At 33.8% G+C, this 25,879-nt stretch overlaps 1 protein-coding gene across 8 annotated transcripts in view; it reads right to left on the reverse strand.

Annotated features, from left to right (window-relative positions):
* Positions 1-839: 839 nt before the first annotated feature.
* USP45 (ubiquitin specific peptidase 45) overlaps positions 840-25,879 on the reverse strand; it is a 65,585-nt gene continuing 40,545 nt past the window's right edge. For 5 of the 8 annotated variants that reach the window (XM_008519415.2, XM_070556736.1, XM_070556739.1 and 2 more), the window contains exons 10-18: positions 20,062-20,143; positions 18,118-18,209; positions 16,834-16,890; positions 16,343-16,486; positions 14,381-15,056; positions 12,613-12,710; positions 8,390-8,476; positions 5,212-5,365; positions 840-4,603 (exon numbers count right to left, since the gene is read on the reverse strand). In XM_008519415.2, coding sequence (XP_008517637.1) covers positions 4,473-4,603; positions 5,212-5,365; positions 8,390-8,476; positions 12,613-12,710; positions 14,381-15,056; positions 16,343-16,486; positions 16,834-16,890; positions 18,118-18,209; positions 20,062-20,143 — 1,521 coding nt within the window. In that variant the 3' untranslated portion in view covers positions 840-4,472. Of the gene's footprint in view, positions 4,604-5,211; positions 5,366-8,099; positions 8,196-8,389; positions 8,477-12,612; positions 12,711-14,380; positions 15,057-16,342; positions 16,487-16,833; positions 16,891-18,117; positions 18,210-20,061; positions 20,321-25,879 lie in introns of those variants that run through there. The other 3 variants (XR_011522001.1, XR_011522002.1, XM_070556740.1) reach the window with 3 other exon arrangements.

Consider the following 25,879-nt stretch of genomic DNA (forward strand, 5'->3'; position numbering starts at 1 on the left):
GGGAATACACACATTTTGGATATTTCTGCTTGAGTGCAATTTTAAAAAGGTGTGAAAATGGCTTTGGGGGTCCATGAACCTCTGAACTTACATACAAAAATCTGGGGCATATATTTTTCTGAGAAGATACAAATGTCAAGATTTCCCTTCCCAGCCTCTATATTGCCATTAGCAGGTTGAAGAGAGGGCCCCAGAATTAAAACTTTCCTCTTTCCCCAACACTCATAGCTTCCCTTTGGGACTATCGGGATTAATATCATGACACCTTTTATCCCTAGAACATCCCTCATCCCCGGACCTTAATTCCTATATGGCTCTGTGGGTTATGTTCCTTGATTTCTCTCCATATCATTTACCATTTGATACATCTTTTCCTTACTCTTCACTTCTTAGAATGTCTATTTCCTCACTTCTTAAAGAGATTTCTGTCTTCAGTGCTGTATCCCCAATGCTTACCTACCTACACAGCAGGTATTCAATAAATACTTATCACATTATTGAACAAATGAAACATGGTCTATAACTTTAATCATAACCTCAAGGAGCTTCATGATCCAAAAGAGGGTAAATAGAAACAAACAGGTAAACAAAATATTTCCTAATAAATTATCCTGCCTAAATAACTAGAACATTTTGAGACACATCTGAAAGGATGAAGACACATCCTTCGTAGATACTGAAATCTGAGTGAAAGTGGCCCATAATAAGATTTTTGTTCTGAAATAATGAATTTCTAAAATATGAAGGATATTTTGAATATAGCTAAGTAAACAAATACACTGTTGATAGATGAAATATTCTGTTAATAATGTGCATTGCAAAAACTCCAGGACCAGTGCTGAAACATAAATAAGAATTTAATATTTATTATGCATGTTTATACAGTAATATCAAAATAATGCTCAATAAGTTACATAGCTATTTTCTAAAAACACTGCAATAAAAAGTAAAGATAAAACAGTAGGAATGATAACCAATGTTACTCAAAATTAAAAATATAGTCATCTATCTTTTAAACAGATTTGATGATTTCTACATGGACCAAAACATTTTAAATATCTAAAAATAGTCTTTCTTAATATTCTAGATATATATAAAGGCTTTATTTTATTGCACATAACATATTTGGTTTAGGCTTATTTGATCAGCTAACATGCAAATAAATTATGAATATGAATTTAAGAAGAGTAGGCAGGATATTCTTTTGTACTACAAAAATTATATGAAGTTGAAACATTTCACAGCTTAATTTTGAGAAAATTTTTTCAGTTATTGTATAAAATCACTGGCTAAAATCATCACACATGCAAGCTAAGAGCTTTTAAATATATTATAGTAAAATAGTTCTGTTGGCACATTTAAAACAAGAAAACAAGTATCAACTGCTCTTAGAACTGACAGCAAGAACCATTCTCCTTGGCCTCCCAAAAAGGTGGTATTCACATCAGTTTTAAAGACATTAAATGACAAAATCTTAAACATAGACATACATTGGATATGTCAAAAATATTCACATAATTGGCACATAATAAAATTTTACCATTTTAAATATGGAAAAACTAGGAAACTGGGGTTAGACATACCCTGTAAACCAGTTTCTAAATAAAGCTAGAGAAACTTCTCTGTTTTACTTCTTAAATTCATTTGGCTAAACACTATGTAGTTGTTTTGAGGATCTGTAAACATTCTCATCTGTTCATCCTGTTTCCTGAGGTCATCTGGAAACTACTGTTATTACAGTAGCTTCACAATTTAGTACCCCTGCAAATGTGCTTTGGAAATAGTCAAAAACAAAAATTTAAATGCAGACCATGTGTAACTTAACATGCTTTCTCTATTGTAATAGAGAAAGCTATCTTAGGAAACTCTTAGGCATCCAAAAAATCAAATTTATTCCATTACCAGAAGACATGGAAAAGCATTCATAAACTCTAGGCCATAAAAAAAACCAGATTTCAGAATTAGCTCATTTAACATTGTGGAAATGAAAATAAAAGTATCTTATTTGCATGTTACTTCTGGTATAATGTCTAAAACTTATATAGGCCTCTCCATTTTAAAACATGTTAAAATAATGTCAGCATAGTGCCTGACCCTTAGCAGGTATTCAATAAATATAGACTTAATGAGAAAATGTGAAGTTGAGCATAAAAACTACTGCAGTCCTTGAGCACTGAGGTAATGATCTGGAGCTACAATGTGTCACTCACTCAACAAAAAATCACTCTTAACTGGTACTCAGAATAAAGCTTAAAAGATGTCCTATTTGATAACTATAGCACTGGTGCCTTTCCTGGCATCTGATCAGTGAAAAGAGGACCTAGGCACTTTCCTTGATTCTTGCCCTCACTATCACTCGCCGTCTCTGACTATAACTGTGTAAAGCATAAGCCAAGAGGCAACAGAAAAGAATACTCTTGTTTCTTTCCCTTCCTTTTTTCTTCCCTTCCCTCTTTCTCTTTCTCTCTTTCTTTCTTTCATCTATCTATCAATGAAACAAGAAGCAGGTGACCATCCAGTGAAAAGTGCATGCCTTTTAATAGTATCTTATCTAGGAGAGAAATGAGGTGACGTAATATTTACAGTTGTGAGAGGGGACGGTAATTGTCATTACCAAGAAGTCTGACTTGAATAAAGAGATTTAACTAGTATTTTTCAAAAAGATTCACTGCTCTGGTACTGAAAATTTCAGTGTTAATAGATTACAATTAAACACTTTAAATTACCTTTCACAGGACAAAACCTGAGTTTGCAGATTAACTTACACAGATATGTGTCTCCATCATTTCACTGTTAAAAATCAAGAAAAATACTACTATTGAAATTTCAACAGCTTAAAAACAGAATTTGTGCAATGATATTTTTAAGCTCTGCATTTTGTATGTTATTACCTTTTTTAACACTCATCACAATTCCATTTATTCACATATCAAAAGGCAGCACTGGTAACCTTGAAAATGTTGTATATACATGTGTGTTAAGAAGGTTAAATATTTCCACACATTGTCTTCAGCCACGCTTCTTACCCTTCCTTCCCCAGAGAATGAACTGGGACTAGGCACGTAGCCAGTATCTGCCTTTAGTGTCTTTAGTTGGAACTAATGATTAGGATGCTTGAACCTTGCAGTTACATGTTTTGATTCAATAATGTGACACTGAAGTAGCCATTATTTTTTTTAAATTTAAGCCTAAGTAGTAGTAATATTTTCATGCCAAGTTTTGGCAGCTTAATAATTTGTATTCTAGCAGTAAAAGATATCATATTTTTGCTAGTATTTAATTCTTTAAAAAGAAAATCAGAAATGCCAACTTTATGCCCCTAAAATAAAATCTAAACTCACTTGAACTTATTAATACTGCTTGATGAAGACAAAGAAAAAGTGATCTCAAAACCCCGAAAACATGATTAACATTTACTGACCTACTGAACTAGAAAATGTATTATCTTTCCCTGTTAAGTATAATTAGAATATAATTCTATAACATTTACAAATATAATTTGGTAATTTATATCTCAAAATACCCTATGGTCCCATAGGGATGAACAACTTCTACTTACCAATTCTGCATGTTACAATTCTCTATCACTATATTTTGACCTTGGCTAATCATTTGCAAATTATCCTCAACTCCACCAAGAATAGGCTGTAAATAATATGTTGATGAAGTATTTCAATATTTTTCTAGTTCTCAAAACCTCAAAGCAATAAGCTAATCAATATAATATTTGTAAACCTGTATTACTGAAGTTACAGTGGTGTCTTTTTATATGGTTGAATCATACAAAACAAGACAAGGTCACTATGCCAATTGTGTAAATACATGTTATAGCAATGTTTCCCACACAGCAGTGCACGTCTACCACTGGATAGCCCTGAGATGATTTTTTAAGTGGAGTGCTACATAGATGAACAATTTATTTTTAATACTTATATATTTATTAGAAAAAATATAACTAGCAGATAAAATGTGGAATATACTCAAAACAAGCCTATGGTTAAAAAAATAAGGCTAAAAAATAAGGTTAAAAACAATAAGTAAACAATGGCACAGGAGGTATACATACATGTATATGAGATCAGAAAGGTGGTATGTGACTCACGTTTGGGAAACACTGTTTTAAGGAACCATTTGATTTAGTCAGCATCATTTCTGAATGCTTGTAATAATAAGCCACATCATAAAAGAATTTCCTCTACTGCTGTAAATTCTAGTTTTTCCAGGGATAAATAATTTTTTAAAAACATGTGTTTACATTTAGTTTAAGAATATACATTTGAAAGCACTCAGTAAATTTAATTTACTTTAAAAGCATTTACCAAAATGGTAAAAATGTTCAGGAGCATTTGAGGGACATGCTATTCCTACAGAAGAGAAAAGACTACGAAGGCACATTGCATATTATGGTTACCACTGCAGCATTTAAATAAAAGTGATCTAAATAATCATTACCATGAATAATTAACAAATCATTATAATATTCTTTCATAAAAAAGAAGGTACGCTTGTGCACTAAGTGCTCTTGATTCTGGAACCACCTGCACATAAGTATCACTAACATGGACCCACTGGCCTGCCGACTCACTATCAGGTTCTTTCAAACCTAACAAAACAGAAAGAAGTAAAATTTTATAAGTATGTTCTTAAACAACATATTCATCACAAACTATATTTATCTAGTGCCAGATGTTATTGTATAAGTCTGTTTCTTCTTGGGTTAAACACCTACCTAAATGAACTAATCTTTCAAAGCATTAGTACTAGTATCATTTTACTTTAAATATCTAGTGAAAAATTAGATAGCCTTGTAAATATTTGTTCAAGGAAAAGAATCATTTTCACTAAAAGAAAAGGAAAAAATAAAGTTAGTTTGCTAGTCTATAAGCAAAGTCAGCAAATTTTCAACTCCAAGTCTATTCTGAGGACCTGGTATATCTTCAAAAACTTTTGGTATTGGTAAATAAAATGCTACTCCACTGCAATAAACAAGGACTTAATATCTTGAAAAACTGTGTGTCACTTCACATCACCTAGAAGGGACAGTCTTATGATATTTAAGATTCTCTGAGATGACCTAAGTACTCTTAAAGGTATTTCTCACTTGACATCAACAAGTGAATCCACTTGAGGTATCCATGAAATAATTTACCTCTTCCAGAAAAGGAAGAATAAATTCGTTTTTAAAAATAAAACAAAATTAGGATGGCATACCAGGTACATTTCTCTTCCCAGTGATATGTTCCAATAATCTCCTGGAGGGTGTCCTCACTTTCACGTAAGCGGTGTAGTGGCCTCCTCTCATCGAGCCGCTATGTTCCACTACACCATAGAGACCATAGAGAACTTTATCTCCCACATTTACATTCTTTGAGACAAAGAAAAAACCCAAATTAGTAATATTGAGTGAAATACTATTGTAAGGAAAATTAAGTCAAATGTACATCCTGCTTAAAATAACAGAAATGCATATTCAAACTACACTGAGATACTCTTCCAATGTATTGGACTGGGAAAATGCAAAAGCTTGACAGTGTTCTCTTGGCTGAGCTGTGGGGAAAAGAGTACTCATATACATTGCATGTGGGAATGCAAAGGGGCGTAGCCCCTGTGGAGGGATATCTCATGTTATCTAGCTAAGTCATATATGTATTACCCTTAGATTTATCAATCCTGTTTCTAGGAGTCTATCTCACAGGTATATGAACAAAATGTAAAAAGACATGCACCACACAGTACTAATTGTAGAATTATTTATAATATCAAAAAACTGGAATAGACCCAAATGTTCATAAACTGGGGACTGGTTGAATAAACTCTGAAACATCCATATAACAGAGTATTATACTGCTTGAAAAATGGAGAGCTTCTAAATACTGCTATGAAATAATCTCCAGGATATAATGTTAAGAATAAGATAGAAAAAAGGGTAGGCATTGGAAGCTATGATTATTTAAGAGGGGAGATGTATATATACATACCTGTCTGCTTATATTTTAAAAAATAACAGAAGAAACCAGTTTTTTTAAAAGGTTATTTAGAAGGAGAGAGAAAAACAGAATGGATATGGAGAAAAGCTACACTTGTCTGAATTTATCTTGTATTGTACATTTGATACATAAAATATGTAGTTCCAAACTCAAATGTAAGTGTTAAACAAAATTTTAAAAATTTACATTTAAAATTTAACCCAGGAGCCCAACTGACAAGGCTTTCAATTGCCAACTATGGACCCATTAGACTGATATATTAAGAGCATGAATAAAAAGAAAAGTGTAATAAATTGAAACATATCTAATGTGTTTAAATCCATGAATTCATAATGATAAATTAATTGATCAGAGTTTGAGGATGCTAGTGAATTAATTCATTATTCTTAAAACTGGTTTAAAAGGGAGGCAGGGAAAGCATAGAGCATTTATTCCACCTTTTCTATAAGAACTATATACCATAAGATAACTAAATAGATGAAAGGAATTTCTCTTTATGTAGAAATATTCTAGCTAAAAAATGAAGAAGGAATGACAGGGATAGAATATCATTACCCTGTAATTCTTAATGAACTCACAGATCTCGCATTGAGTACCACTGGTGGCTAATATCACAAAAAGATAATTGGCATTATATGGCACCTGATGAAAGAACAGAACAGTCCCTATGAAACAGCCTTACCAGGAGAAAAAAAAAAAAAAAAAAAAAAGGAATACCAAACCTGAATCTCTTCAAGCCTCTCTAGATCCAACTACCTATTTGTAGGAAATAAACAGGATAGAGGAAAAATCACCAAAATCTAAACTATGGGAAACTACCAGAAAGATGACCCAGTTTCTTCAACAAATAAACTGCAAAGGGGGAGAGATGGGAGAGGGGAACCATATATTAAAGGAGACATTGTCCAATCATAATGTATAGCCCTTACTTGGATATTAATTCATTTTAAAAACTTCATTTATGAGACAATTGGAAATACATAAACTAGATGATATGAAAGAATTCTTAATTTTTTTAGTGTGAAAGTGGTATTGTGGTTATATTAAAAAAAAGGAGGGGAGCGCTTCTTATCTTTTAGAGATTCACAGAGAAATATTTATGAATGAAATTATGTCCGATATTTGTTTCAAAGTAATATGGGAGGAGGAAGTAGATGAGCATGTGGATGGCGCAGAACTGGCCATGTATCTAAGGTTTTAGGGCTAGGTGATGGGTGAAGGGTATCATTGCACTGGTCTACTTTTGTGTATGTTGGAAATTCTCCATAATACATAATTTAAAAAATATGTTTTCATAAATTTAATACAGAGCTTGTTAAATTACATTTTGTTTACCACAATATCAAATTATATGAATACTGAGTATTAACAATTGACAGATATTGCTGGTATTCCACAGCAGATGAACTGGATTCACTGACAAATTGCATTTAAGTTTTTCTGGGTTTTTTTTTTTCTGAGGCAGATCCACTCTGAGCTAATATCTGTTGCCAATCTTCCTCTTTCTGCTTGAGGAAGATTCGCCCTGAGCTACCATCTGTGCCAGTCTTCCTCTATTTTGTATGTGGGTTGCCACCACAGCATGGCCACCAACCAGTGGTGAAGGTCCAGGCCCTGGGTCCCAAATTAGGATGCCAAAGTGGAGCACAGTAATCTAACCACCAGGCCACAGGGTCAGCCCTGGATTTAAGATATTTTTGTTTTGACTGATCAATGGATTGAAAATATTAAGTTCAATAAGCATTCTATTAATACCACAAAACCCAGACTGCTAACAAGGAATCATGAACAGGACAATATGTTATCCCATAACTGTTTGGTTCTCTCAAGAAGGACAAGGTCATTGATTTCACCCACACAGTTCTTACATGTAAGTATAAGCAATTATAAACCAGTCTGCTTTCTATACCTAATTATGAAAGTATTAGCAATTTTAAAGTATCATCCTCAGCTGACAAATGCACTGTTCTCAGTAGTGTACAGGAAATGGCAAGAAAAACAATGCACTAGCATATTGATTTGCAAAAGATAAATAACTCTATAAATGCTAAAACTACTGCTAATTAGGAACATCATTTACAAGGAACAGGAGAGGGCACAAAATCTGCTTACCTCTCTCAGCAACTATCTGCTTCTAGTAGCATTTACAAGCAGCTCTGATGACCACCATGCCTCATACTTTACACATCTGTTCAACTTTTCTTTACTCTGTCTCCCAAAGGACAAAAGTCATATTCAGTGTGTCAAATGTTCCACGTTACTGATTTAACTTCACTAACTATAAAATTCCCTTTCAGAAGAGAAGCTTATTTAAAGAAAGAAAAGCATGGCCTAATAAACAATACACAGGATACTTTTAAGCATATTATTTGCAGGTCAAATATCTTAATAATATACTGTACCTTACAAGTGGCAGAACAGAATGGTGCTAAATCAAGCATCAGTGGAAAATCTACATGTCTGTTTACTTTGCGAAGACTCAAGCCAGCCTTAAAAAGACCAAAACAAAATTTTTCAATGCAACAATTAATTTAAATCATGTTTGTCAGTTAAAACCAAGAGAGGAATCCTAAAAGTTAATTTTTTCATAGATATCAAAACATGACTAATGAATAGTCCAAAACTGATATATGACTAAGTTTTTAATTAGGTTTCATAAACTATTATTTCAAAGATCATTCATTTACACAGGCATTTTTACCACAAACAATATGATAATAATCACCTTCACTGTGGCTTTTCAACAGTTAGGTAAAAATAAAGTCAATGTGATAAAAGCTAAGCTACTGACACACATATTATCATGAAAATAGATTCAACTAAAGAGTCAGGAACCTGGTGTTCTAGGCCTGACTCAATGACTGAGTAACAGTTAACTCGAGGCAAACTCATCTAGATCAAGGCAGAAAGTGGGCTGCATGAATTAGATTAGGTCCTTTTCAGTTCTAAAATTCAATGATATTCATTCATTAAAAAGAAAAAAGCCTGAACACTCAAATCATTTTATCAATAAAAGTAAATGCTATGTATTATAAATCAAAATGAAACCTCATGTTTTAGTATGCTTCTAAATAAGCTCTACTTCTTTCTCTATTTTTAATTTCCAAAGGCAGACCTTGAAAAATGTACACTTTGCACTACGTAATGATAATAAAAACTAGCTGACAGACTATAAAGTTATTGGATAGGAAACCCACAAACAGAAAAGGACTCTATTGGAATGAGAAGATACTTAAATCTGAACTGTTCGCTATACAAAAACGAATAGATACAACCTTTCATGCGAGGCTTTCATGACTTACTTCAATGACTAGTCTTTTCATTTGCTTACCAATCACATAATTTTACTGTAGATCTGTTGCCTATTTCTTATCTTTCTTTAAAGAAAAAAACCTTATTTTTTGACCAAAATATACCCAACCACTGATTTGTTTTTCCAAGTGATCTTTAGAAGGCTATCTGACATGAAATGATGAGGTCATCTCCCTGGAATAGTTATTTGATCTGTATTTGATTAGTCTGCCTCCTTTTTTCTCTATAAGCATCCAGCATCAGCACTGTGTGAGGTCATTTCAGGCCAATGCGTTCTCCCCAAACAGGACTTTGCTGTTGAGAAATTATGCCATAACAGTAGAGACTTCATAATGGGCTTTAATTTAAGATGAATCTCTTTTTCTAGGCGATCATTTTTGGAAAATATCTTGCCTTATATTTGGTCATGTGCAGTCTCCTGACTTTTTTTTCTTTTTCTTTTAACTGAATGATATATCCTAAGTATTTTCCCCATGTCATTAAAATATAAATCTGATGTCCGGCACATTGGACACTTACACTAGGCCTCACATCTGACGTAATCTACAATGACTGGGATACACATTTTTGTGTATATCTCTATTTCCTTGCAATAGGTTCTTAGAAGTGGAATTAGCCAAAAGGAATTACTTGTCTTCAAAAATGTTTTATTCAAAACATCACTTAATGTTCTTGATATATATTATTAAATTACTTCCTAGGCGTTACCAACTTACACTCCCACTGCTGGCACATGAGAATGCCTATATTTCATTTCATCCTTATCAACACTACCGGATCTCTGCCAATTTGGACAGGTTAGAAAAGGAATCTCACTGTCATTTTATTTTGCATTTGTTTTGCTGGAAAGGATGGACTTTTTTTCATACTTTCTTGGAATTTTTACTTCTTCTATGAATTGTCAATGCATGTTCTTTACGATTTTACTATTAGGGTCTTGATATTTTTATTATTGATCTTTGAGAGCTCTTTACATATTTAGGATATTAATCATTTACTGTACTCATGACAAAGATCTCTAGCCTGTTTGAGATTTGCTTTTCAGTGTTGTAGATGTTTCTGATATACAGCTCCAAAGTTACTATAGAGAAATAAGGGACACTAAAAAACTAGAAGTAGAGACATTGCTTAGAGACTCTGCTCCCTATAATTCCAAGTCCCTGGGAATGAGAATGTGGCTTTGCTGACATTACATTAGCTTGAGAGCAAGACGGGATCAAAATGTCTGTAAATATTTCCCTTTAAGGGCATTCATTCTTCCTGTAAGTTGTTCCTAAATAGGGATGCAAGTACCAAATACAAAATAACTGTGGTACATCATGGAATTAGTTTCTCAGATCTGGCGTGACCCTATCTTGTTCACACAGAGTCACTGCAGGCATACAGCTTCCATTAGACATTCTGATGTAATGAGACAGGATACATCTGCTTCTACTCTCCGTGCCCTTTTCATTCCCGAGTTTCTATAACCGTGGTGATAGAAACTCAAGAACTTAATCTAATCTTTCTGTGGACAGGGATGGGGGTGTAGAGAAAAATCTCTTCCTGCCTATCTGTGGCCCACATGAAATATTGCAGATATATAACCAAAGCTCTCAATCTTCCCTTAAGATTTCTTTCACGGGTTTTATATTTAGAAAACTTTCCACACAGAGGTCAGGTTAACATTCATTGAAGTCTTCTTCTGGTCTTTTGATAATGTTTCAGACAATTAAAAAAATTATCTGAAAATAGTATTGATACATAGTATAAAGGGAAGCTCTAAATTTTTATTTCCTCAAACAGCTATTTTTTCTAAGTCCTTTACTGAATAATCCAGCTCCCTTCCCAACTGATTTGAGATTCTTCCTTTACCATAAAGAGCTTTAAATTACGCTATTTTATTTATAAACAATTCTGACCATACTGTTTTAATTATTATAGTTTTAGTTTAAAACTGGTATCAAAAAATCACCACTTCTTTTTCAAAAATGTTTTGATATTTTCACTTATTCATTATTCCAAGAGAAACTTTAAAATCATTTTATCAAATGCAAAAAAAAAAAAAAAAAATGGAGGGGCCAGCCCTATTGCCCAGTAGTTAAGTTCACACACTCTGCTTCAGCAGCCTGGGGTTCGTCGGTTCGGATGCTGGGTGTGGACCTACACACTGCTCATCAAGCCATGCTGTGGTGGCATCCCATATAGAAGAACTAGAATGACTTACAACTAGGATATACAACTATGTGCTGGGGCTTTGGGGAAGAAAAGAAAAAGATGAGATAAGGCATTGGATTAAAACTATAAATATGGAGGGGTCTAGCCCAGTGGTACAGCGGTTAAGTTTGCATGTTTCACTTCGGCAGCCCAGGGTTCACTGGTTCAGATCCCAGCTGCAGACCTACATACCACTTGTCAAGCTGCTGTGGCAGAGGTCCCACATAAAATAGAGGAAGATGGGCATAGATGTTAGCTCAGAGCCAGTCTTCCTCAGCAAAAAGAGGATAATTGGCAGCAGATGTTAGCTCAGGGCTAATCTTCCTCAAAAAAAAAAAAAAAGAAAGAAAGAAAGAAAAAGAAAACTATAAATATGGGGCCAGCCTGGTGGCATAGTGGTTAAGCCCAGGTGCTCCACTTTGGTGGCCCAGGGTTCACTGGTTTGGATTTTGGGCAGGGACCTACACAGCACTTATCAAGTCATGCTGTGGCAGCATCCCACATAGAAGAACTAGAATTACCTACAATTAGGATATACAGCTATCTACTGGGGCTTTAGGGAGAAAGATAAAGAGGAAGACTGGCAACAGATGTTAGCTCAGGGCCAATCTTCCTCACCAAAAAGCATACCTTAAAAAAAACAAAACCTATAAATAATTGTAGAAAAACCTGTCACATTAAAAATATTTAGGTTCCCTCCCATTGTAGAGTCCTATAGGGGTGGGGCCTGCTTTGCAACCCTTTCTGCATTTAATCCTAGCCAACCATGCCCAGCCCATGCACTCCTCTCATCAGGATCCTGAGAGCTCAGAAAGCTATGTGTACTTTGCTCTTTCCCTGCTTCTAAATAAGGATTCTTAATAAGTCTTATTTTCCATTCATATACACAGACACACACACACCCTACGTGGGTTCCTTCCACCTTAATCTTCAAATATTGTGAATTAGACAATTTAATTAGAAAAGTCTTGTAAACTGTTACAGCTGAAAAGGCAGTAAATAATAAATTTTTAAATTCAATAAATTACTATCTAATCCTTGACAGAATTTTACAAGATCTAGGGCTCTGTAAAACCTATGATGAAAATTACTACAGTGCTACAACAGGGACTTTCACCTGGTGGAATCTTTTAAGGTGGAGAATTAGGATAGCTGGAACAGCAGAAATGAGCAACTGCTTCCTGGCATTTGTATAAACCCCTTCTGCTTTCTTTTCTGCATAAAATACAAAATACATTTACTTGTAAAATTCCATTTTATACATTATCTACCATAAAATATAGTAAACATTTACATAAAAGTGTCATACCACATTTTTGAAAAGTTAAAGAAATCAGATTTCTGGTTACAGGGTGCCTCTACTCCTTTCCAAAAGCCCACTGAAATGAAAGGGATTTTTAAAAAAGGCACACATTTAGAAGGACAGAAAACAGGGGAGGTGACACTTGCAAGTAAATTTTGGAAGCTGGAAAGCAGATGGACTAGTAGTGACTTATGTCAATGCCCTCCAGTCAAAGACCACCAGAAACATACTTGTAGTTGAAAAAATTGGGTCATTACTCACTGCAGTGAAAGGAGATCACATATTATGAAAATAATGGGGCATTTCAATAAAAAGTTGTTACAAAGGACTTGTGATAGGATTTGAATATGGCCAATTGCATATTTAACTTAGATTAACGTAAGTTGGTATTTCTTTCTTCTCCCATCTAGACATTTCTTTAATTACTAGTGTATTAAGCATGTCTTTAGTCTGATGCTTTGACATCTGGGGCTCTGCTAACACTGGAGGGCCAGCCTCTCCCAGGGCTAGCTAATTCCGAGACAGTAAACAACTTAAGTGTGCCTTTCATATGCAAACCAACCAATTCAAAGCCCATACCCCAGCCACCTCCTTTCTTGGGCTCTTATACTCTAGGCCACTATCCACCTGCCCTAACCACACCCGGGCCAGGTACCAGACAACTAGAGACTGCCCCTATACCCCAGAGCCCACTGAAATTATTCGAAACTAGTCAATCCTAAACCTGTTTACCCTGCCTTGACCATTCCTTCCCTTGGAAACCACAGTAAAGGCTCTTGCCCACGTTCTCCCCGCCCCCCCGCCCCCCGCCCCTGCAGCTCCCTCTGCCTCTTGACCAATCCTGGTGCTTCCCCATGTGGCCCTGCATGGCATTGCTTAGTGGCCCCCTCCTCCTAGGAACTGTGAGTAACAAAGTATCTTTTCAGTGGCAGTTGTCTCCTGATCTGTTGGCCTCACCATACCTGAATAATAATAAAATCTACATTTTGAAACAATCAGGCACTAAGAATCAGAGTATTCTCTTGATTTAATCAAGACTAGTGGTCCACTGAAAATTTCTTACTTGACAAACCCTCTTTTTTCCACTTTTCTCTGGTCAACTAAATATAGTTACTATATTAGCTTTACAGCAAAGAATTATTTAAAATCTTCAAACTTATAACTTATGATATGACTTTACACTAAATTGGTGAGATTTGTAAGCACATTAATTTCATCATTAATATCACTAGTTGATACCACTGTTAAGTTTTGGGGAAATTTCTTCTGAAAAGATCTCAGAGAGTTAGTCCCCTGAAATAAGATTATGTGGATTTGCATTTTCAAGGCAGAGATGGATACTTCCTGTTATTCAATTTATTTCAGCAAAAATCTATTGAAAATTTACTCTGTCCAGTCAGTGTCTTCAGTGCTGAGGTACAAATATGAATGAGACAATCTGTAACTCCAAACAGCTCAAGCATGGAGACAAGGTTCTTAGGTTCCTCTACTTGGGATCTATAATGCACTAGTCACTGACTATTAGATAATCCTTGAATATTGAAAACTAAAAAAAAAGAAAAAAAATTAAGCTAATATTTACCTGCAGAACTGCTTTCCTTTTGATACTTCTGTTTCTTTGTGAGAGTGCAATTCTCACATAGAAGCTTATTATTTCCCATTAGTAATTCCATAGACGTAAACTGGTAGAGACAGGACTGAACTGAACATTCTTTAGAAGTAGTTATATAACTCTGAGAGAGGGTCTGAAAAGCATTTTGGGGGCTGTGAGACACCATATGCTTCCCCTCTGAAAAACATAAATTATTTGAAACATTTAGTGGCTGATTTTCCTTTTCAAAATCTCTATCGCCAGTTACAGTGCTGCTCAAACGAAGTTCAGCCATAGCTTCCGCCACTCCCTCATGACCCCTGTCAGTCTCCCTGGTGGGTGGTTCACTTGTGGACACATGGTGAAGGTGTCCCATTGCGTGCACCGTGTATCCACCAGTGGATCTCAACAACACAGTCTGCTTAGTAGCACTTTCAGATTCTGAAGCTTCACTGTCAGCATCAACACTACTTTCAGAATGGCTGGCTTCCTTTTCACTGCCATCGGTAGGGCTTCCAGTCAGAGTTGATTCAGTATTTGCGATGCTTGCCAGCACTGAAGAATCCCCATCCATTTCAAGGTTTTCATTTTTCCAGTGGATGTCAACAGCTTTATCTTCTCCAGATGACAATTTTCTTATATGTTTTCTGCCATGAATTAGTTGATTCTGTAAGTTGACAGTGTTTTCAGAGAAAAGAATCTCGTGACCTTACTGAAAATAAATGCCAATGTCCTATTTAAATGTTCCACAATTATTAAACAAATATATTTCTAGTACCTCTGAAATCCATTTCCTAAATCTAACTGAACTACAATCATCAGAAGATAACTAGCGAATAGTCCTAATTTAAAAGTAAACCTTTACACAAGAAACCAACAATAGTGGTTACCGATTTGTGGAGACGGTAAAAGGACTTTTGTGGAACAGCGCTGTGCGGGAGGCTTTTCAAGTGTGAACCTCCACACATTCTCTGTAGTCTTGCCACTTAAAGAACCTTCTAACAGAATAAGTTAAATCTAATACCATATCAATTTACCATGTTAGCATACATCATGTCATGTAAAAGCTTTTTTAAATGACGTGCAAATTCAGATTGATTTCTCTAAATTTATATGGGATAATTCAACAACCATGTATGTCCCTAGTGAAATAATGGGTCTAGACAACGGTCATTGATGGCTGCTAACATCACGGAAAGAGAGAGACCCAATATGACACACACCTCCCTGATGGAAGTATACACCACTACTTGAAAAGTTTCTTGCCAAAAGTTAAATAAATAATCAAACTTAAACCTAATTAGGCCTCTAGATCTAATTAACTTAGAGACAAAATAAAGCAGACAGAGGCACCTGTTAACAACATGTGGATGCAATAGCAAAATGAATTACTATTGAATGTGGCAATTTGAGAAATGGCTGAAAAAAAATAATTTCTTCAACAAATAAATTGCAAAGGAAAAAAGAAGGGGGAGGGGGAATCTGTAGATTAAAAGATTTAAGAGACATGGCAATCAACTGCAATCTATAGATCTTTTTTAGATCCTGAATTCAAACACAATTTAAAAAGCAAAAACAAAAACCAAATATTTATGAGACAACTGCAGAAATGTAAATTATGACTGGATGGTGGTGCTATTAAGACGTTATTAATATTTTTAGGTATGATAATGGTACTGTGGTTATGTCTTTAAAAAGAGTATTTATCTTTTTAGAGATACACAGTGAAGTATATGATATGTTTGGGATTTATTTCAAAATAATCCATGATGGGGAGAGGGAGAATGTGGGATAGATACAGATAAAACATGATCAGCCAGGAGCTAATTATGAAGCTGAGAAATTGGTACAGAGGAGTTTATTAAACATCTTCTCTACTTTTGATATAGTTCTGAAATTTTTCTGAATAAAAAGTTTAAAATAACAGATGCTCACAAAGGCACATAATCTTACCTTCTCTTTAGATGAAGGATGCTTCTTGTTGGCTCTGGGATGATGAGTATGTTCTATAGTAGAAGTGCCACTGTACTGACCATTATCTGTCTCCTGTAAACTTCTATATTTACTCACTCTTCCCAAAAGTACAGGTTTTGAAACCTATATGGATGCCATGTACATAACACAAAACTTTTTTAGGAAATAAATTCTGGATATCATCTACTTTTTAAAATTTCTATCTCATCTGAAATATATAGAGATAATTTCCTTACCATTAATTCTCAAAATATAAAGCATAAGAGTTTAAATTCCTTAAGAATAAGAACTATATCATACTTTATGTACATATACACAAACACAATATCAAATACACTGTACAAACTCAATTATATATATATAAAATAATGACTCTCAGGTATCTGACAATATGCTCAACAAATATCTAAATATATGAATAAATAAATGCCCTTCACAAAAGATTTATTATGAAGCTTTTTTCTCCTTACCCTTTCTTCTATTATAGGAAGTGAAATATCAATAAAAGGATCTTTCACCATGGAGATCTTAAAAAAAAAAAACATTGAGAACTTCAGTTAGAATTATAATATAGACAATGTAGTTTTGTAAAGTCTCAAAGAAACCAAACTTCCCAGGCAACTTAAAACTTTAAGTCAAAAGATGTTTCTGAACAAAAAGTGATTTAATTGGATATAGCAGCACATATTGTTCATCCAAACAAGATATCCCAAAACGTCAATAAACGCAACCCACTTGAATTTTATAATATTGTCAATATGACTAACCTGTAATATTAAAAGTAACTTCAAAATAAACTGTGTTTAATACAATTGATTAAAGACAAACATTTATAAATATTTTTGGTGAAATTAGTGTCATAAATTAAATAAAATATGATATGTTAAGAAAAAGCCATGAAAAAAGTCAGAGAGCTTGACTGTATTTTGTGGATTCTTTAGGATAATTCTGTTTTAAAAGATACTCTCTAGCTTGTGAGACAGAAATCGTCTATGCTGAATATACTAGAAATTTAAGTCATACATGTTGACACATTCTGTGCTTCAATATGACAGGCTAGAAGAAGATATAATATATAATCCTGACTTTATAGGACTAGAGAGGATAGAAAGGTACTCCACAATCTGGCACAGGAAAATGGACACAGATTAAAATCTGACACAAGTTTAAACCCATCATACTCTAAGCCATACACTTTCAGAAATATTCCTTACAAAGCAATTGAAAACCTAGAAAAATTTATATATACTTTAAGTTGTTATTAAAGATAGCATTCAAAATAAAAATTATCATTAAATTCAAAGATGAGTTGTCTACTTAAAAAAAAAATCTTCAACAAGTCATATAAATGTAAACTTTAAATGAAAAGTGGTAGATCACCATACATTATGTTACTATATTAAGTTAGTTCTATTGGAATTACATTTCAGGGCAATATATAGTTACATAATATAGTTACTCTCTTCACAGAAGTTTCTCTTTCGTTTCTATCCAAACAAATAGCTAACACATTCAAGCATATTAAAATAGGCTAAAAGAACTTCACGGGTATGTTGAAAGGAAAAACAAAGTAACATATTTACTTAAAAATTTACTTCCTAGGATTGAAGGATCTATTTTCAAAAGACTTTCAAAAACTATTATGTTGTGATCAGTCACAAAAATAAAAGTTGCTGATGATTATATGTGAAAGGAAACAAAAACAATGTGATTGTAATCTATTCCACGTTAAAGTGAATTCTAACGTTACCTACATTTGCACATTCTTCACACATGACCGTGCTAGTTAATTCACCAACAAAGATCTGATCTATGAAGTTCATTTTCACACCTTCTCTTCCATATGCTGTAAAAATAACACTTTTAAATGCAAAAGAACATGTCAACCATCAACCTAACAATGTAACGTGCTTTTTTTCTGTTGATTCAAAAGAAATCTGAACAAGGCAGACGTTCAGTACCACGTTTAATACATTTTACTATCTGATGTTATAATGTCTTTCTCCTTTACAATGCTGCAGAGAAAATGTGACTATCAACTACAGTAGTCTCCAAGAAATAACAAACTCTTCTTAAACTTAAGAGGTAAAAGAAGTTGAGCAACAGCCACTATTCATACCACACGTCGACTGCTCCCATTAACCCTTTAAAGCCCCTGGGCCCAACCTAAAGGTGGATAGAGGGATGGGAAAGGAGGTTATGCTGTAAGGGCTACAGATGTCAGGACCATAACTATGGAAACAACAGAGCAGTAAAAGACAAGTAAACATAGCCTAGTGTAAAGAATTAACATGGCAATAAATAATAGTTACATATATAACTGCTCAGTTATATTAAAAAGGTTAAAATTACTCTGTTTGGAAAATGTTTATAAATCAAAGGAAATTATGGCTATGATTTGCTTCAAAATAATCTAGGGTTGGAAGGAGACAGACGAAACATAATACAGCATGAACTGAAGGTAGTTTAGGTGGGGTAATGGGTACGTGGGGCTTCATTGTATGATTCTCTCTATTTTAATAGAAGTTTGAAATTCTCCATATTAAACCATGGGGAAAAATGTATTAACAAACCTACTCACTCCTCCTTCAAACTTCTATCTTTTTTGGGTATCTACCTTCAAATTTCATATAAACAACATATACAATCATTTTAAAACATTATTTGAAGCACTGAATGACAGGGCAGACTTACATCTGGATATATCAGTAAACATTTATTAATTGTGATTAGAAATGTTTATAAATTATGGTAAAGTAAGATGTTTCATTAAGAAAAATCGTACAAGGAATTAAAAATAGAAAAGATAAAACTGGAAAAAGGTGAAAGAAAACCCAGGCAGTTATTCTAAGTATGCACTAGATGGCGCTATCTCAAAACAAAAGAACAGAGAGTCGAGAATCTACATTTTTTAAAATCTTGAACACTTAACTGTACATAAGTTTTGGCAGATACAATCACAATGGATGCATAACTGTTCATAAATTATAGACATGTAGTATGTACACATAACACTACAAAAAAATAGAAGTTAGTAAAGAGAAAAAATAAAATACAAATATTATATTTAAATGTCTTCTAAAAATGATGACTTCATACTATCATTAGTTAATACCTCAAGGCAGAATATACATTTAGGACAAGGTAAATCGCTAGTAACATAGGATGTAAACCCACAATTACATATTGATAATTATAAATGACCAGCTTTGATTAGATAATCATGGCTTTTGCCTCATATTTTGGCTGATGAAGAGTCAACACCAAGAGTAAAGTAGACACGTAGCTTGACTCACTAGCACTCTCTTCAATAAATGGCTTCTTTGCAGGCATCTTTGGAGCACTTAAGCATTTTATCCAGTTAAAGCTAGATAATATCCATAAATCCACTTATCCAAGCACACGTCAACTTCAAGATGATACACTATGACGAAAATGAACTTCCAGATGAGGCTGCTACTGTCAACAACCCTTCGAGTCTCCCTTAGTTTTACTGTTAAAAATTCACATAGATTCTAATGTTTTCTTTCTATGACCCACTAGACTATCTTGCAGCCATTGGAGTTAAGTACACCCTCCCTCTACGGCCACTACTCTAGAGAATTAAGTTCACATAATGCTCAGTTCTTTTTCCCCTGAAAAGAAACTTTTAACACTTTTTGCAGAAGAAAGTTCTAACAGTGAAACACTCAACATACCTTTGACTTTTTTTCTAGTTTCATCATCAGCTGTTTTAGTAGTTGGGTTGTTGAATGCTTTTAGAATGCTAGCTTGTATTCTCTATAAAACAAAGTTAATAAGAATTTAATAAGAATCGATACAGAATGGATTCTTTCAAAGCGGTATTTTGTGTTCCTTTGAATAGAGTCGGTTTAGTAACACTTAACTCAAGCCTCATCCTCTTAACAACAGGAGGACTTTCAAACAGCAAGGTACTCCGGATCTCAGTTCCCTAGGCTGTAAAATAAATTGATTGAAAGTTTTAAAGAATTAAATACGTGCCTTCTTCCAGTTCTAAAATTTCATGAGTAAACAATTCTCTAATGCCAAATTCTCCCCCAAATAAGAATCAAAGTTCCTATGCTTAGGTTCTCTCTTGGGTTTAAAGACTTGTCCTCAGTCTACAAAAGGCAAGAAGCCAGGCTCATTGTTCTTACAGCTTTAGACTAAGTCCTCCTTCTCCTCCCTTCTCTTCTCCTCTCTCCTCGCTCCCTCCCTCTCCCCTACTCTGCTCCTAAAATGATGCATTCCTGAACCAGGACAAAAAGCAACAAATAGACCATATACAATTTCTTGTCTATGAAGAAAATCTGAATATACAAGAAGCTATTAAACTGTCACTGTGACCTCCATGTAGATTATTTTATTTATATACACATATGACTAAAGTCCAGAACATCATTTAATGCCCGCAGCAAGAAGAATACCCCAAATCTTAATTATCATTTTATTTGAATTTAGTTGTCAATAATGATCATATATTAAAGTCTTAGCAGCTCTTAGTAAATGACAAGGTTTACAATTCCACATCTCTTGTGTATATTTTAGGAAAGATACAACTTCACAGAAAACTTTCAGAATGAAATAAAACTATATATTCTAAGAACAAAGACTTATTTAAGCTAATAAATTATCTTTAACACTAATTATGCCCCTAATTAGTGGATGAATTTAATCTTCTCTAATTCACATTTTAACAGTGGGGTGAGGAGAAAGCTTGTTGATTATCCTTCAAAAGATTTTTTTTAAAAGTAAAGTTTTATTCACCAGTTCATATGTGAAACCACTGTTTGACTTGGACTTTCTGGTGTGAAAATGATACATAATTCTGTTGTTAAAAAATTATGTCAAAGAGAAACTAAACCCAAACTGCAGACTTCCCAGAGAATAATAAAAACACTACATCAGAATCCAGGATACTTCCCACTGTTCGGAAGAAAATTCACAGCCTTAAAAATTTAAATCAATTGAAAAGAATAAAAACAAATCAATTAAGCAGCCAACTTATAAATTTAGAAAAAGGATCTCAAAACTGAGCAAAAGTAGAAGGAAAGAGTTAATAAAGTAGAAACTGAAGAGAATTAATAGAGGAATCAAAAGCTGATACTGTAGGTGGGGTATGAATAAAACCCCTAGCTAATCTTAATCAAGATACGGATGAAAAGGATACATCACATCTAAGAAAAAAGAGAAACCAACAAAATTAAAGACATTTAAAGTGATCAGCAGCCACTTTGCTCAACTCTCATGTAATTACATTTGAAAATTCAGAAAAAAAATAGATAATTTTCCAGGAAATTAATCCCAGAAAATCTCCCAGCTTTCATGGGGGGTGAGGGGGAGAACGCTGTTAAATAGTACTCCTTACAAAAACGTCTGGGCCCTAACAATTTCACAGAGGAATGCCACTAAACCTATGTTCCAGGGCATTGGAAAAGGGACACCTGCAAACTATTTTCTTGAAGCATAATATTGCTACCAGAAGCTGACAGAGAGTGCACACAACACACACCAATATCACTTATGAAAATTTCTAAATAAACGATCAGCAACAGAATACAGCAGCACATTAAAAGAATAGAACAGTATGACTAAGAAGGTTTTTTTATTCTAGAAATGCAGAGATATTAGGAAATCTATCAATATAAGCCATCACATTACTAGATTTAATATGATATATCAAATCCCTTGATATCCCCATTCACTACTATTATTTACCATTTTATTAAAGTTTTAGCCAATGTATTTAATAGAAAAATAAATCTCAGAGGTATAAAAATTATAAAGGAAATAAAACTACTTGCAGACAATATGACTTCTTACTTGGAAAAGCCAAAAAAACCAACTGAAATGAAAAACTACTACAAATAATAAGAGAATTTATTATGGGGTATATAAATATAATGAAGTCAACAGCCTTCATACACACAAACAAAAATCACTTAGAAGATATGGAAGTAAACACCCCATTTATAATAACAGCTAAAAAGATAAAATTACTAGGAATAAATCTAAGAAATGTGTAAGATCTAACTGAGGAAAACTTTAAAATACTGCTGGTACAGACAGAAAAGAAAACTTGATCAAATGGAAAGACACATCATGTTCTTGGATAGGTCCTAACATTAGAAACATACCAATCTTCCCCCTCAAATGTATGCATTTAACATAATTCCAGTAAAAATAGCAATAGTTTGGGGTTTTTTGAGGTTTTTTTTTGAATGTGAAAGGTTGAAGGGAAGATCAGCTCTAAACTAGACATGGAAAAATAAACAAGAATAGCAATGAAAACTCTGGGGGAAAGTGAAGTGAGAGACAGCTGGTCCTATTAGACTTCTTAAAATGCATCAAAACCTTCATAATTTAAAGTATGATCCTAGTACTCAAACAGATAAGAAAACAGAACCAAGGGGAAGTTGGGAAATAAACGCAAATGAAAAGCTAGAATAATTAGAGTGCTACCAATTTAGTGGGAAAAGCATACTATTCAGCTTGGCTAACTGTAGGACAGTCAAAGAGGAAAAAAGGAAATATCCTGGGAACAGGATAAATATCAATAGATCAAGATTTAAATCTAAAAATGAATCATAAAAGTACTAGAAGAAAACATGGGGAAATTTTTTTATAACCTTGAGTGAGAATGCCTGTTTATGACTCAATATCCAGAAGCCATAAAAAAAAGGATTAAGTTCAGAAACAAAACTTGTTTAAAAATTTATTTATATAAAAACCACTGCCATATTATAAGCAAAATCAAAGCACAAATGACAAACTTGGAAACGTATTCTCTCCCTAGAACACAAAAAGCTTTATAAATCAGCAAAGGATCAAAATCCAGGAGAAAAATGGGCAAAGAATAAGAAGAGATGAAAAGATAGCAGCCTCATTCAAAAAGAGAGAATGTACACTAAAACTACCTTGAGATACCATTTGTCTACATATCAGATTGGGAAAAATTTGAAAGTTTAACAAAATAATTTTTTGGTGAGGCTATAGTAAGTTGCTGATAGAAGTGAAAGCTGCATGCCTATGGAGGACAACTTGGTAATATCTATCAAAATTACAAATGCATATATCATTTGATCCAGCAATCTCATTTCTGTATTTATACAGATCTACTTACACACATGCAAAATAACATACATATATTATTCATCATAGCATTGTTTATAAAAGCAAAAATACCAGAAACAACATATAAGGGATAATCAATAAGGGACTGGTTAAAAACACTGAGCTAAAAAAAATAAGGAAGTTTCCTATCTTCTGATATGGAAAGATTGCTATGATATGTTAAGTGAAAAAAGTGCAGTAAGGTGTATATATAGTATATGCTACCTTTTCAATAAAGGAAAAATATATATACATATAAATATACACACCATCAAAGAACATAAACCAAGAAAGACAACAACATGGTTTACAGGCAATAGTAGGGCCAATACATAAGAGAGGCCAAAGGAATTCCCAGGAGCACAGTTAGGAGGAATTCAAGAATGATGCCTGTGCATCAAATGTGGGAGACAACCAACCGAGATTGGAGCAAGGAGACTTATGAGATAGACATATGGTCAACACCAAGAACCCCACTGCCATTTTATTCTGAGAACAGAATGTATGGAGAATAACCTGCAAATGTCCTTATTCTCCCCCCATACCCTGCTGTCTGGATCAGCAGGGGATACACATTATCCCCTAGAACTGTTCTGCTTTGACCTACCCTGAGAGCTATGAGGTGGGTCACGATGAACTCAGAAGCAGAAAACATACAGCAGCCTCTAACCTTTTTGGACCACAGAGCTAGTACTCGGTCTCTCCTATACCTCTGCCAGTTGTTTTGACTTTGACACGCCTAACTCAGAACACATTCATGATCCTGCCTACTAACTTCCCAGAAAGAGCTAATGTAAACTCTGGGAAGCCAAAGCCAGACTATGTTTCAGCTGTTCTCTCAACTCACCTTCTTTTGAGAGCCTTCATCCAATAATGGCAATAGGTTTGTGCTTGCCACCCAGTTTTGCAAAACTAAACAATATATTGTTTAAGTATACATAGGTGGCTCTCAGAACCATAAGAAAAAGCAATGAAATTACTTCTGTAAAAGTCAAAGTAGTGGTTACCTCTGATGAGGAAGAAGTGTTTGGGAAAAAAAGGAACAGTAGCTTCTACAGTCTTAATAACATTCTACTTTTTTAAATCTGGGATGGTGGTAGGGAGGAGTGCTAGCAGTAAAAGACTTTTCTTTATATTATGCTTTAAACTGAATGTATATTTGTACACATTCTTTGTATGTATGATGCATTTTATAAGTTTAACACCCTCCCCCAATAATTATGAAATTGAGTTTCATGTATTAACTGGCCTATGATCAGCACATTATATTTCCTAGAACTACTCACTATTATCTTCAAGTTTATTTTGAAAGCTAATGCCAGATTCAAAAACTTAAATACATACAAAGTGTGGTATAAAAGTAAACAGACAGCAATCCCCACCATGGCACACTGTCCTGAAATATGCTTACATGCGAAGGGAATCAAAATAAAACAATGTGTCCCAGGAACTATTAAACATTGAAATAATCTCCAATTCACACTCAAAAAATTTGAAAACTGATATAATTCAGACACTGTCTTAGCTAAAATTGGCTTTAATACCTTGAAAAAAGAATTTATTGAACTAAAATAAGCAAGTTAGAATGGTGTGAATTGCATACAAGAGAAATATTTAATGGACTTAAACAAAAGATTCCAATAAATACCAATGTTCACTGTAAGCATTTAATATAACTATAAAATAGCCTCTCTAGCTACAAAAGATTAAGACCTCTAACTCAACTCAGAAGTCTGTAAACTTATTCTACAATTTGAACATTTTACTAATTCAGACATGACTTTCCATATGATTTAATAAGCCTTTACTATATTCTAAAATGTAAGCTATGATATCAGTCTTTAAAAACAGCAAAAATAATGAAGTCATTTAAATTAATTTTTAAACTATTAGACTTTTGCTTTTTTATTGTATCCTAGCCACAAATTTATATTCTCTGCTCTAAACTGTTAAAAGAGTTAATTAATAGGTAATTCATCAAGTTAAGTAAAAAAAAAAAAAAAAGGGTTTAGGTCCATCTACAACCCTCTCATTGTCAAGAGCTGTGCTTTGAACCATTCAGGTTTAAAAAAAAAGATAGACTTTGGCTAGCGAGCTGCTAACAACGGTAGCACATTAATCAATGAGCAGTATTAATGTTCAACTATTTCAAATCTCCAACCTAAACTTCTTGCAAACCTAAGATGCAAAAAACTCACAGTTTAAGTTAGCTGAGATATTCTGCCTTTAAAATAATTCTACCCAATATTGTATTAAAGTGATATATCTTTGAGAACACAATAAAAATGGAATATTAATTTAGTGACAGCTCAAATTAAAAGAAAAAAGTGAAGAGACACGTATTTATAAGTTGAAAAGACTAGCTATGAAAGAAAGTCATACAGTAAATTCGATTTTACTTAT

The sequence above is a fragment of the Equus przewalskii genome, chromosome 9, assembly GCF_037783145.1.
Source record: "Equus przewalskii isolate Varuska chromosome 9, EquPr2, whole genome shotgun sequence".
NCBI classification, from domain to species: domain Eukaryota; kingdom Metazoa; phylum Chordata; class Mammalia; order Perissodactyla; family Equidae; genus Equus; species Equus przewalskii.